Source organism: Stigmatopora nigra, chromosome 1 (genome assembly GCF_051989575.1).
Source record: "Stigmatopora nigra isolate UIUO_SnigA chromosome 1, RoL_Snig_1.1, whole genome shotgun sequence".
Taxonomy (NCBI): Eukaryota; Metazoa; Chordata; class Actinopteri; order Syngnathiformes; family Syngnathidae; genus Stigmatopora; species Stigmatopora nigra.
The window spans coordinates 10,125,819-10,139,506 of NC_135508.1; the positions used below are offsets into that span (position 1 = coordinate 10,125,819).

Here is a 13,688-nt window from a genome sequence, read left to right on the forward strand (position 1 = left end):
AAACAATGTTCATGTAGATAGAGTACATGGAAGAGATACAGTGTATGTACTTTAATCAAGTGTTAATAAATTACGGACTACGTATATAGTCGAGAAAAAAAATCAGGTCCCAAGAAATAATAGTTGCTGGCCCGTACTACATCGCTACCAAGTTTTAAGATTATCAGATTACAAATGACAGAAAAGTGGGACTTTAAACTTGTTGTCCACATGAACAACACCAGTGGGGACATGAAAAATAAAATAATGAAAAATATAAACCTTCATACACTTTGCATCTAGTAATGAGGGTTTCTTTTTTCATATTGGGAAGCCTAGTGATCAGCCTTAGTGGCCTCCAGCTGCTTCCTGGCTGCGGAAAGTTGATTCTGTTCATCAAAACATTGAACAATATTGCGCCTAGTCATTACCTCTTGTGAGGAAAAGTAAAATCAACAGACAATGGCACTAGGAGGAAACAGAACTATGAAATGTACGTGTGGAGGTTTTTGCATGGACTAGAGCTAGGCAAATGTTTTTGGTAGCGCTCTATGATGGTTAGAGAGAACGACCTGTTGTACAACAGTAAATGAATGAACAAATGGACTTGATTGTATCTCATTTTAGGGGTGTAATTGAATATTCAAATACTACATTCACCTTCGTTTCAACTCATTTGCCTTTCAAGGGCAAATCTTTTGGTCAAACAGGTGAATTTGTCACACACACATTACACCTTAAAAACAGCATAATTAACTCTGAAAAGGATTATTGCCCCAGACTGAGGTGAATGCTTTGCTCTACTCAAATACTCTGAATTTTGAGGACTTGATTCGTTTTTAATGTTTATGATTTTTTTAAAAGTTTTGAAGTACTGCACTTGTCACACCGTACCCATTGGTAGTTTGCGTATGCATGTCGAAATGTCGAAATCTAGAGGATTGCCTACTTTTCCAGACGTTGCGGACTGACAAACCGCTTTAAATAAGAGTCGATCTACACGGCACTGACAGATCACAGACAGCACCTAATTTTAATCGGAGTCTGGATGTGGTAGGAAGCAATCGCTTGTTTGTATACACTCTATGAAGAAGTGTGCCAGTTGGCTTTGATGTACAGTTTGCTGAATAGCTGAAAATTGGCTAGAGCGTAAAAAAAATTTATTCCGTTTCAACATCATTTTGCAAACATGACAAGCTTAATTAATTATCAGTCTAAACACGATTAAAATCCAGCATGTAACAAAAAAAGACAACAAATTATATGCACCTTTGAACTACAATCTCACATTACCGGATGACAATACATTATAATTATTTTTAAAACAATCTGTACATGATTTCTTGGGAGAAGAAAAAAACGATGGCACAGAGGAACTGAAATCAAGTCATTCACAGCAGAAAACAAACATAACAGGATAGTTCCTAAGTGGTCAAGAGAGTCATTTGCTCCTATTTTGACTTCCTTCGCTTGGCCTGGGTGGGGCTGGCTCCAGTTTCTTTTAAAATGTAGATAACACATGCCACATAGTTTAATTGTAATGTAACAGTCGAGATTCATGCATCATGGTAATTTAGGGCGTTTATTACCTTTCACAGCAGCGGTAGTTGTGCCAGGTCTCGCCGATCTTTTCCTAACACTGCTTTCTGCTGCTGGCTCTTCCTCCACCTCTTTGTCTGCTCGGGAGCTGCGTCTACTTGGTCCCTTGGGTTTCTCCACAGCGACCCTGAGAATGGTAGATACGAGAACAAACGACAGAGAAAAGGACAAGACAGCCGTATTAAAGAGGAGTTCAGTTCATCTACCGCACTGCTCAGGAAGACAAAATACCACGCAGGACTCTGCTGTTTTTCCTCATCTAACACAAATACTGTCCATCTTCATCCAGACAGCTCCACTATGTCAACAAGACCACTGCTTCTGTTTTTGCAGCGTATACATGTTCAAATACATACCTGGGAACTAAGTTGATGGGCGTCTTTCTTTTCTTTGCCCATCTATGATAGAAGTGGAAAAACAGCTGTAAACTATCAACTGTGCTGAACAAACATGGCTTCACTTCCAAACCATACTAATACATTCCCCAAAAAAGAGATGAGGCCATGTAAGTCAGCGGAGTTGTACGACTCCTTTGGCAATCCACTGTTTTCGAGTTCAACCTGGTACTTTCATTACCGTTGGTTATCGTACATAGCAAGAGTCGAGGCCCTGAGGCTGACTGATTTTCAATATGTACCCCCTGGCCAATCACATGCCTGACCATTTATTCAATCCTTGGGCCAATTTAGATAATATACCTTAATGATTATTTTGGGTAATCCTGTAACCCTCAGTAATCAGATGGCTATCTAGTCATAAAGTAACCGGGACAGTAATCATATGAGGACTCTTACCCCTGATCAGGACTTATCAAGACCTCGTCAGCTGAAAAAGCACAAAAAACAAACATGTCACCTAATTCCAAAGAGTTCACTCAAAATTCCATTATCTGTTTGAGCATGAATATGTAAAACGACACACTCACTCATCTTCTCACCAGCGGCCGGCTCTTGTGAAGCATCTTGCTGAACAAATTCTATGGGGAGACAGAGTCACAGGCTATTCATATATACTACATAATAGTTATAATTATGTGGAGCAAACTGTGGGCTATAATTTCAGGGTGTAGAGGTACCATAGGATCTCATACAATATTTCAAGTCTTGTGTTTACCTGACATGGTCCCAATATTTTCAGCGGGATCCACTGCTTTTGTTACGGCAGGCTCAAAAGACACAGGTCCAGTCTGAGAAAGCGTCACTCTGCTGGTGTTAGCAACAGATACATTTGTGGATATGGACTCCTGGATCGGTGAAGGCGTGGCAACGATTGGAACCACAGATGCGACTGGATTCTGAACTGGATTGACTGTAGAGAGCAAGGCTGTGGAGGAGACTGCAGTGGTAGTAATAACTTCACCGGAAATGGGATTATGAGACGTTGCAGCCTGGGTGAAGCTTGACAATGAAGCTGTAGGTAGCAATGGAGCCTGGTTAGAAGTAGCAATCTGACTGGGAGCTGTGACAAGAGAGGACGCTGCTGGTGTAGTAGGGTTTGGGTTGGCTTCAGTTGACTGGGCCACCACTACCTCACTTGGAACACCAGAGGAAGCAGAGGGAGTGACGACACCTGTTGGAACGGATGCACTGGATGTTTGAGCGGGTATCTGGGTATCAGTCGCTGTAGAGCAAGCTACAGTGACCTGTATTAGCTTACTTTTTAACTGAGCAGTGGGAACAGTGGGAGCAGGGGACATGGGGGCCGTTACAAGTGTGTTCATACTGCTAGGACTTGAGCAAGTTGGAGGTGCAATGGAAGGGTGAAAGGAAGAGGTTGTTGAAGGAGTTGAAGGAGATGGCTGGATCACCGGGGGACTTGAATTCTTAGCGTCAACTTTAGTTTCTATTTTAACAGGGCCTTGGTTGATTTGCTGAGGAGCTGAATTAACACCAACTGGTTTGGAACATGATACACTAGTTACAGTCTGAGGAAGTCCAACAGTGCTTCGAGCAAGTTGAGATGTGCTTATGTTCACTCCTGAGGACTGGGTAGGACTCGGGGAAGTTGAAAGCTGTATGTTTTTAGTTGAGACTTGGATAGGTCCCATCACAGTGACTGACTGAGATACTACTGTGGTATTGGGCGACACCGTTGTATTTGGGACCTGAAAAATCGGATTGATAAAAACAGGAGTCGTGGTGATAAACTGAGGTGGCCGAGTGACTGGTGTCTGATGCCGGGTATCCTGTGTCCTAATATTCTTGTTTGGGACATTCACCATTGTGGATACCATAGAGGCGGGAACTTGAGATGTGGGTCCAGTCGTCACTGGGTTAGGTGTGACAAACACGGTGATCTGGTTGGGAGAAATTGAACTTGACGAAGCAGGAATCTGTATGACTGAGTGAACACTAGTAATTGGTTTTGGGGCCATGCCAGGTTTGAGTGTCACATTGGCTTGGCTCATACTACAGGTGGTATTATTAGTACTGCTACTAACAACTAAAGGATGACTACCCTGAGTAGAAGTAACTTGGCTAGGGCTTGCACTCTGAACAACGGCAGTCGTGAAAGCAGAACAAAGGGCATGAGTGACACTTGGACTGGAACTGATAGTAGGTGAGGTTAAAGGGGTTTGGCTATTGTTGGGAGTGGTATTAAAGGTCATGTTTAGATGAGTGCTCTGACTGCTGATAGACGTTGAAACAGTAGGCTTGGGTTTAGCTTCTGCTTCAGTGTGAGTGGTAGGGGTAGCAACAGGGGCTGGAACGTCTGTACTCTGAGCATTTAAGTGATGTTGTCTCTCTTGATCTATAGTCGACTTGGGGCTTTCTTTTCCCATGACATCTTTAACAATATTACCATGCACAGGTCGAAGAGGTTTGTTCCGAACATCCAGGAGTTGGTTAAGGGAAGTGGGAGGAGCCCTGACAGCAACTGGTCCCCCAGAGTTGTGTGGTGCCGCTTTCTGTGTTGGCTGCCTATCGACTGTCGTGGTTTGCAAATCTAAGTCAGGTTTGGGCTGAGGAGGAGCGGGGAGACGAGGACTTGTATTACGTGGAGTAGGTAATTCCCGCAAAGCCTGAGCATGTGTTTGTGGCTGAGCTGTTTGATGTTGCTCTGCTGCCATCATTACCTGGCCTTCTCTGTTGCCCTCAGCATTACCTTGTGAAGCAGGGAAAGGAATTTGGGGCTGTTGTGTCTCCGCACTGCCACCTGTTTGTGGACCTAGAGGTACTGGATTTGATGCTACTGCTGTGGGGCTTAGCATCATAGTTTGACCTTGAGCACTGACAATCTGTTGAGGTTGGGAAGGGTTGGTGATGGTTAGTTTTGTTCCTTTTTGTCTTCCAGGACTTGGTGTGGTTGATTTGCGACTTGAAGCTGGGCTTGACCGACGACTATTGCTTGGGCTTACCCTTTTATTTTGTCCTCCAGACTGCTTGTCCAGTTTATTGCCTCCACCTCCTGGGCCAGTCGTGAAAGGTTGTTGACTGTTGCTGGCGTTACTTCCACCATTTCCATTGTTGTTGTTCCCAGGTAAAGTTAAGTTTGGAGGCGCCTGCCCAATGGCTTTTAAAGTTGTAGGGTTAAGGCCCTGTTGGTCAAATCCCCTGTTCAAGTTCGCCTGCCTGGGGGGCAGAGGAATGTTGATTTTAGGTGGAAATAGCCCCGCAATAGAAGCGTTGAGCCTTTCTGGTGAAAGGTTGATTTCAGAGGGTTCAGTGCTGGGCGGACGATTAGTCGGGGTAAGCGGGTGATGGTATGGCCTTGGGCTGGCTCTGTTGGGTGTTTTTGGTCTGGAGCTCTGTGAAGTGGTGGGAACATTTGGAAAATGAATGCCAGGCATAGGTCCTCCTTGTTGAGGTTGAGTTGGCAACTGTTGTTGGGGGCTAGCGCCAGTGTGCTGGGCCACTGAAGATGGACCAGGGCCTTGTTTCATCAAATGTGTCGTGGAACTCTGATTGGCCATCATCTGTTGGGTGCCATTTCCAGGCTGCATGCTCATTTCTGCACCACTTGGCCTGTCCTGCTTTGGGTGAATCCCAGAAGCGGTCTCATCAGATCCAGACCCTTGGGGACCTTGCCCTGAATCAGGAAGTGACATTCGCCTTGCAGCACTTGCAAGCTAAAAGGCAAGACACAGCAGAGTTGACAGAATCAGTATTTTTTTTCCTACTCATTTATTTTAGTTGGCCAGTAGTTACTATTTTGCTCTCTACTGGAAATATCTCGATTCCCCTTCCTGGATGGACGATTGGATCAAATTACAATATTTTATGTTTACATTTTATTTTACATTTTTTTACTGGCCATTTTGTTCTTCATCCTGAGTCGCCCTGGTTTAGCATAGTGGGTAAGTAATTGCTTCATAAGGCTGAGTGTGACATTAATATCATAAATTTTGAATATGCTTTTTCGTGTGCAAATGCAATCATATTATAAACAACAGATTCTAAAAATCAACCCAGTCACACAATCATTTTGATCTTTCTTATGGAGGAAAAAATTGCTATTCCGTGCAAGGTCACCTTTAATAGAATTAGCTCTAAAAATGTAAACATTTTTAAATATGGCACCACAAAGTGTTTTTGTTATGTCTTTCCTTATATAAGTTCCTGTAAATTTTTAATTCGACCTTACCTGAGGATTTATGATCAGTGGCATCCCTCTAGTTTTGTCAGGTGGATGTGCCAAACTTGCATGCCCTTGAAGACTGATCATCACTGGCATGTTCCCTTGCTGAGAGACTGGCAGCCTCTGGGCCTCAGGTTGATTGCCAACGACACGAGGAGGAACTTGACCTCCTGGAGTGACGGCCATGCGATTTTTCTGCTCTTGCTGCATCTTAAGCATCATCAACATCTGCTGCTGTTGCTGTAGTTTTAGGTTGAAATTAAACATGATTTTTTCAATTGAATATTCATTGTAGATTGAAAAATACCGTGGTAATATAATAAAATCACCTGATGTTGTAGATGTTGCTGCTGACCCTGCTGTTGCTGGATTTGATGGGGGACTTGCGATTGGCCTTGACCTGGCGTCTGTGGACCTGTCATGCCCTGTTGTACTTGAGGATTCTGGAGACTTTGCATCTGCAACTGTTGCATCTGCTGTTGCATGTGCTGTTGTTGCATTTGCTGTTGTTGTAATTGCTGCTGAAGTTGTTGTTGTTGCTGAATTTGCTGCTGCTGTTGCATGTGCTGAATTTGTTGTTGTTGTTGTTGTTGCTGCTGCTGCTGCTGCTGCTGTTGTTGCACCTGCTGCTGCACCTGTTGTTGCTGCTGTTGCTGCATGAACTGCATTGGTACTTGCTGGAGTATCCTTTGATCACCAGGTTGACCTGAGAATACTACCAAAAAAGGAACATGTCTCCATTTGTAAAAACTCAGAATGTTGCTTCAACTGAACAAAATTAGACATTTAACATTACAGGCTACAACTGTATTTAGCGACAAATAACTTTTATGTGCTTAATTCAATTACTTGAAAAAAAGTCATGTTTAAACAAAACAATATTGTGCAAATACCTGCAGGTCTATTGGTAAAGTCGGCAAGCTTTGGCCCCGGGTTATCGAGGCCTAAACCCTGTTCGCCACCAAAGTTCTGCAGTTCTGAATCCTCCATAGTACCAGTCCCATCCAGACCACTAAAACATAACAATAAATGAATACATTGCATGGGAATTTTGTAATACAAGACAATTGTTTTTGAACAGTTTTTTTTTCTTTCAAGTAAAATTGTTTACCCAGGTCCCTCAACTTGCTGGGGCCCTTCTCCATCTTTTGGTTTCTTCTTTCGCGGGGGTTTCTTCTTTTTCGGTTTGACTTGATTGCCCCCACCTGCTTGCTTGCCTCCTGGTCCAAACTGGCTGGCTGAGATATCACTCTGCAGCAGATTTACCAGCAAGGGGCTTGTCAATGTTACATCTTTACTGACAGGAAACCCACCTGCCTGTGCACATGGTCCCCCCATTGGAACCTGAGTCTGGAATTGGGAATTAAAGTTCATGCCGTGACCTGCAAAGTGTCCATTTCCCATTTGCATGTGCTGAGGGCCCCCCATAATTCCTTGTGCATGCTGTACCTGCATCTCAGGAACCATCTGTTGGACCCCCAAATCTCCCGTCCCACTATTGGAGTCTCCCAATTGATGTGGGTGTGGTTGAACTGTCTGTTGCTGTTGTTGTTGCTGTTGTTGCTGTTGTTGCTGCTGCTGCTGTTGTTGCAACATAACTTGCTGCTGCTGTTTCTGCTGCTGCTGTAATTGCTGCTGTTGCAACTGTTGTTGAATGAGTGGATGACCAGCAGGGAGTCTCAACTGCTGCCCATGCATGCCCATGTTTTGATTGGGATTGCCAGCAAGTGGAACCTGTTGAGGCTGCTGCTGATTCATCTGCTGGTGGTGCTGCTGTTGTTGCTGCTGCTGCTGAAGCTGTTGTTGCTGTTGAAGTTGCTGTTGTAGCTGTTGTTGTTGTTGAAGATGAGCCATTTGTTGCTGCTGTTGTGGTGTCATTTGCTGCGGACCAACCTGGCCCTGGAACTGCGCCATGTTACCTGGAACGTTTGGTGAGGGCCCACGCATCATCTGGCCAGGCATGATCCCAGGAGGAATTTTTCCTCCAAATGGCTGTTTGTTGCCTTGGAGTTGGTTGACAACCATCTGTTCCATCATTGAATTCTGCTGTTGCTGCTGCTGTTGTTGTTGCTGCTGCTGCTGCTGCTGCAGGAGCATTGCCTGATGCCCTTGACCTCCAACCATCTGACCCTGCCCATGGATCACCCCCTGGCCTTGCTGAGGCATCATTTGCTTGGGTGGGGTCATCCCCCCTCTCTGCCCTTGACTGAGGGGCCTCGAGAGGACAGTCTGACCTCCACCCTGGCCTTGAACCATCTGGCTGGGGGAGGAGGACACGGGTTGGGCCTGATGCTGGAGGCCCATCATAGGGGTCTGAAGGCTCGGCTGCTGCTGCTGCTGTTGCTGCTGTTGATGGGGCATGCTAGGCCCAGTAGCTGTGCTAGGGGACTGGCTTGGCATGCCACTTTGTACACCCAGAACATTGGGTTGAGCATGGATTGAATTTGGTGTGGAAGATGACTGCTGCACTCCTGATGCAAATAAAGAAGGAAAATATGCAGTTTACATAGATGAAGTTAACCAGCAGTTAGCACACTGCCGTAGAGGCAACAAAAAAAAAAACGGAATATGATAAAACCAAGGCCAAGATCCAAAAATCACTTATCATTCATAATATTTTTGCTATGATACAATTCATATCAATATTAAAAATACCATTCACCTACTGGCCCCAGTTGGCTGGGATAGGCGCCAGCACACAGTAAATAAATAATAAATTATATGGATGTATTACAATATTTAGTATATATTATCACCTGTTGTCATACAGACTCAAACCTTTGGTATTTTTCGAGTTCACTGCTTGAGAGCATTATACCTGTGTGGGTCATTGTCTGGCCAGTCTGTAGTTGCTGACTAGATACTCCACCAGGGACTCCTGGTGTTGTAGTGCCCACCTGACCTTGAGGAAAGTTTGGGGTTGGAAAACCCATTGTCCGCTTTGGCATCCCTGTGGTGGAGATTTGATTCTATCATCTCATGCTGTACATAACAATGCAATAAATACTGAATTTGTATACATGGAATTATACCCATAAAAAAAGAGATACCGACCTGGATGAACTTGTGTCCCAGATTGTCCGTGTTGGGGCATTCCCATGAATCCTTGTTGAATGTTACCTTGTTGGGTGAGTGCTGCTCTTCCCGGTGAACCAACACCCTGCGGAAAACCCTGTGGAGTTGTAGGCCTTTGAGCCATCACGGGGGGAGTTCCAGGTGAACCCTGCTGAAAAGGAGATGATGAGGAACCTGGGGACTTGGCAGTAAGGTTTCCCTGGGGGCCAGTTGTCTGTGGGATCGGTGGAGGAGGTCTAGGTTGCCCCACGACACCACTCGGGCCAACCTGTGGCCCTTTTGGCTGAGGTGCGGCAAACTGACCCATCCCTGTTTGTTGCTGCTGCAACTGTCCTTGTCCCATTGCATTGAACACCTGACCTGCCTGCTGGCTACCAAATGGATAAGGTGGTGGTGGATGACTGGGTGTCTGAACAGTAGCAAGGGAAGGAGGGCGTTGAACCATTTGGCCTTGAGGTGGAGGTTTTCTCCAGGCATGGCCTCCTTGCACAGCTGGTGTCTGGAGGACTCCAGAGGGGGTCCAGCCAGCAGGCATTGCCATCTGGCCTGGTGGATTGAATGGGGGTCTGGGTCCAAGCTGGGAGAGATGGGCTTGCTGTTGGGCATGTTGCTGTTGGTGATGATGCTGAAGCTGCTGTAAAGCCACAGGGTTGATTGGTCTACCGGCTTGCAAAGCCTGCAGATGATGGGCAGCCTGGGGAGGAATTGGCCCATGGGGACCAGCCTGTTGATGTTGAAGTTGCTGTTGCTGCTGAACTGACAGGCCTGCCATCATTGGATCCATGACATCTTGAGAAAATTAATAAATGAATGAATGGGGAAAAAAGAATATAAATACTTGAATGCTAAAATTTCTGATCTTTTCATAAAATGTGCATTATAAAATATAATTCAAGAACTTTTCAGTTGTTTTCATATGGATATGATTTACAGTACGTAAGACTTATGAACCTGTCTGTGAAGATGGTCTTGCAACACGTGGGTGCATCTGTCCACTATTGCCTGGCATCAGCGCTTGGCCTGCCATGGCTGAGCCTGAGGGCACCATTGATGGATTTGCCATCCTTACTCCTTATTGGGGAAAAAGTAGATTTGATTAGCAGTGGAGTAGAAAAGTCTCCATGTCCATGTGGAAGTTTTATCTCTGTTTATGTCTCTTGTAATTACACTATTTTATATATGGTGAAAAACAAGGGATTTTCTAGTATTAATGTGACATTTAGCTTAAAGAACTCAAATTCAATTTTGTTTTTAGCTTTTATGAAAGGGAGTTATGTGATGTTGGAGCTAAAACCAACAATTCCTGTAATGTTAAACTGTAGCAGCAAATACCTGGACCAGGCTGCCCTGGATAACCCACATCCATTCTCATCTGGCCAGGAGCTCCAATTGGTCCATTAACCCTGACTTCTTGTCCTCGATTTGGTCCCACTGCAACATTGATGGCCCCCTCCCCTAAACAAAAGAGGTAACATTTAACATTTTTTAAGAGGCTTTGATGTCTTGAATTGCCCATATAAATCAGAATAGCTTTAATTGTCACTGTAACAGAAGATACAATGAGATTGTCCCATATCCTCTGTGCAAGGAGTCAAGTGAAGTATTTCAAGTATTAAATAAATGATATGAGAATAAAACAAATTGTTCAGCCTAAGACACAGTATTAAGTGTAAAAGTACAAGATCACTGCATAAGACAAAAAATATAAAAGTGCCCAAAATTAATATTATAAAAGTGCTGTGCATAAAAATAACAATTGACAAACCAATTAAGATCCATTGGTAACATAATTCAGTCGAAAAATAGCTTTGGAGAGTTGGCACTTGCACATCATTGTATTCTATATTTACACTTTGTATAGCAATTATACCTTAATGGGAATCCAGTACAATATTAATGAAATAATTTGTGTATATCGACCTTCAATTTGCACTGAAAGAATTCCAAGGTCTCGTAGTTGCTGTTGATTGTTCTGAGCCAGTAGCCTGAGTCGTTCAGCAGCATCCCGCGGAATGTTGAAGGTCACGCGCACACTGTTCCACGGCTCTACGTTTTGCGGCTGAAGCGTCTTTGTTTCTATCAGAGAGCAGAATAAAATGTGAAATTTCATGTTGCAATAGAGTTTTGACTTTTGTTTGAAATGGCATAAGAAAAAAAAACAGTCAGCAGTGTTTGCTTTGCTTCATAACTGAATTTGCTATAAATCTAAATATACCAATTGTACATGAAGGAGTTACGCATTTTAAGGTATTAAAAGAAACACCTGTACTAACCCATATTAAGCATGTCGGGTATACCGCAGAGAACATTGTCGAGTTTATGAGTAAAGTCTTCATCTTCCATACTCCCTTGAAAGGCGACAAATACAGTAAAGTGCGCTCCTGCACCACTGGTGTCTTCTGTGGCATCTTTATGGTTGTCCTCTTGAGTCTCGGGGCTTCCATGGCAACTCTCGGCGTCATCACCAACACCAGAGTCCCAGTCGGAGTCACTGCAATTCTCCAGGTCCTCTGCCCGCTGAGACAGCTGAAGTGGAAGGCCTTGATGAGCCATTCTCCTCTTGTTTGGGAGTGGCGTTAGTCCTTTTATGCTGGAATTCCACACAAGGAAGGGGAAAAAAAACTTAATCCTGGGAACCACTAGCAATGTTAAATTGTCACCCACCCCAAGGAAGTATTTGTAGCTCCTTTAACTAACAAATACACTAAAAAGAATTCCTGGTCATCAATATTGGAGGGTGACCTTGAATTAAATTCTATTTTCCCAGTTGGTTTCATACATGAGAAAATGATGAGGAGGTGCTTGGATGAATTTTTTGGAAAAAATTGATAACAGTTGCATGACACTTTTATACCAAATACTAAATTTTTTTATCCTATTAACTATATATACATATGTAATGGAGATATTTGCGGAGGAAAGAAAATGACAAATAAAAAAAATATAGGGAAAAATAGGGAAAAGCTAACTGTCTTGCAAACTTGTGTAATCACATCAAACGTTATGAAAATGATGCATAAATAAAAACAATATTGCATAGGTCACTTTTTTATTGTTGTTTTTTGGGAGTTGTAATTATTCCTAAATTCCAAGTTATTTTGGTGAGCATCAGATCGGTTTCTCTCATCAAGAGAAGCCCATTGACAATTGACGCTATTTGTGTTTACATACGTATTTATAAACACAAATTTCCCCCTGGGTGAGTGACAATAGGGAAAGCAAAATATTTTGGAAGTAAAATGGTGTGGGTTTTGCACCGTGGGGGTTGTAACTTCGAGGTGATATAAATCCACGAAGGGCTGACATCATTGTCGAGTATAGATAGAGGCAGTAAATAAAAAGCAATGCATAAATCGGGTGACACAATTGGTTCCCGCACTAGAGGGCCTCGGCCGAAGACTCGGTCCAACCAAAGCAGTCTTCCGAGAAAATCTACATCCTGCAGCCCTCGTTTTCCCCCATTGTTTGATGATAAAGATCACAGCTTCCGGAAGATTGACTTCTACATGACGAACAGGTCAAATCTATAACCAAGCGATGTCTAGGCAAGCTTCATTTAGCAAACGCTAGCGTTGTACAGGTAATTGACCACTGATGCTTTGAAAGCGCACATAATGGCGTCACAATTCTATTTTAGGCTAGTGCAATAGCTGCGTGCTACCCGTGACATGTTCTTCCAAGATAATAGTCATCATAATAAAACATCTTACCGCACATATTCTTGAGAAAATAAATTCGACCTGGCGACATCTGCTAGCCAAATTAGCTAACAAAACAAGGAAAAGTACACAGCAGTAAGCAGGCTATGCGTTTCCGGCGCCGAATTCCAAAATAAAAGGAGGTAAACACGACCCAATTCGGCCCCTGGCCTGTTACTGGTCATTGCCGTTTTAAGAATTATATTCGAAATTTAAAATATCGTCATTTTAAAAGAAATACTTATACCAATGTGTCAATATACAAAACATTGTACAAAAAGTTTTGGATAATGTATACATCGACACATGCAGTTGAATGTCAGGTAAAGTTTTATCAGCAGGGTGTTTTTTCAATTTTATTTAAAGTCAAAATCATATGTAATCATTTTTTTATATAGTGTTGCCGTTGCACCAAAGACAAACTGCAAAATGTAAGACTATCACCAGTTCACACAAGATATTCAAAGTATAAATAAATGAATGTACAACCAAAAACTTAAAATATGAACGAAAAAAATGGTTGCGGTGACTGTACACTTGCATTAATTAAGTCACTATTATCAGTGGGTCAGACAAAACTTAACCAAAACTGCACAGTAAACAAACTAAAGTGCACATAGTAAGCAGCAATGTTTTGTCAACATAAGTTATAGCTGTTTCAAAGCCTATTCACAAAACTTGTCGCGTGCAAAACGGCAGTTTCTGCAGTTTAAGATGATATCAAATGCCCAGAATTTTATTGAATAACGATATTTTGCT

The 13,688-nt window shown here is 43.2% G+C and overlaps 1 protein-coding gene across 3 annotated transcripts; it reads right to left on the reverse strand.

Annotated features, from left to right (window-relative positions):
• Positions 1-1,122: 1,122 nt before the first annotated feature.
• Positions 1,123-13,020, reverse strand: ncoa6 (nuclear receptor coactivator 6). 3 transcript variants are annotated; one of them, XM_077717445.1, is made up of 18 exons: positions 12,942-13,020; positions 11,505-11,821; positions 11,152-11,307; positions 10,564-10,686; positions 10,183-10,302; positions 9,211-10,020; positions 8,975-9,106; positions 7,606-8,627; positions 7,268-7,506; positions 7,050-7,168; positions 6,486-6,871; positions 6,163-6,396; positions 2,692-5,647; positions 2,504-2,554; positions 2,373-2,403; positions 1,935-1,976; positions 1,569-1,705; positions 1,123-1,477 (listed from the first exon to the last, which is right to left on the reverse strand). In XM_077717445.1, the coding sequence occupies exons 2-18, from the start codon at positions 11,782-11,784 to the stop codon at positions 1,431-1,433; spliced, it is 6,885 nt and encodes a 2,294-aa protein (XP_077573571.1). In that variant the 5' UTR covers positions 11,785-11,821; positions 12,942-13,020; the 3' UTR covers positions 1,123-1,430. The 3 variants fall into 3 exon arrangements, with proteins under 3 accessions (XP_077573571.1, XP_077573554.1, XP_077573562.1); XM_077717428.1 differs by having other exon boundaries at positions 7,268-8,627; XM_077717436.1 differs by lacking the exon at positions 1,935-1,976 and having other exon boundaries at positions 7,268-8,627.
• Positions 13,021-13,688: the final 668 nt, after the last annotated feature.

Coding starts and splice junctions, on each gene's coding strand:
- ncoa6 (XM_077717428.1), bottom strand. CDS start 11,784: ATGGCTCATCAAGGCCTTCCACTTCAGCTGTCTCAGCGGGCAGAGGAC. Junction 10,687..11,151: donor TCTTTCAGTGCAAATTGAAG/GTCGATATACAC, acceptor TCTTTTGTTTAG/GGGAGGGGGCCATCAATGTT. Junction 10,303..10,563: donor TCCAGGGCAGCCTGGTCCAG/GTATTTGCTGCT, acceptor TTCCCCAATAAG/GAGTAAGGATGGCAAATCCA.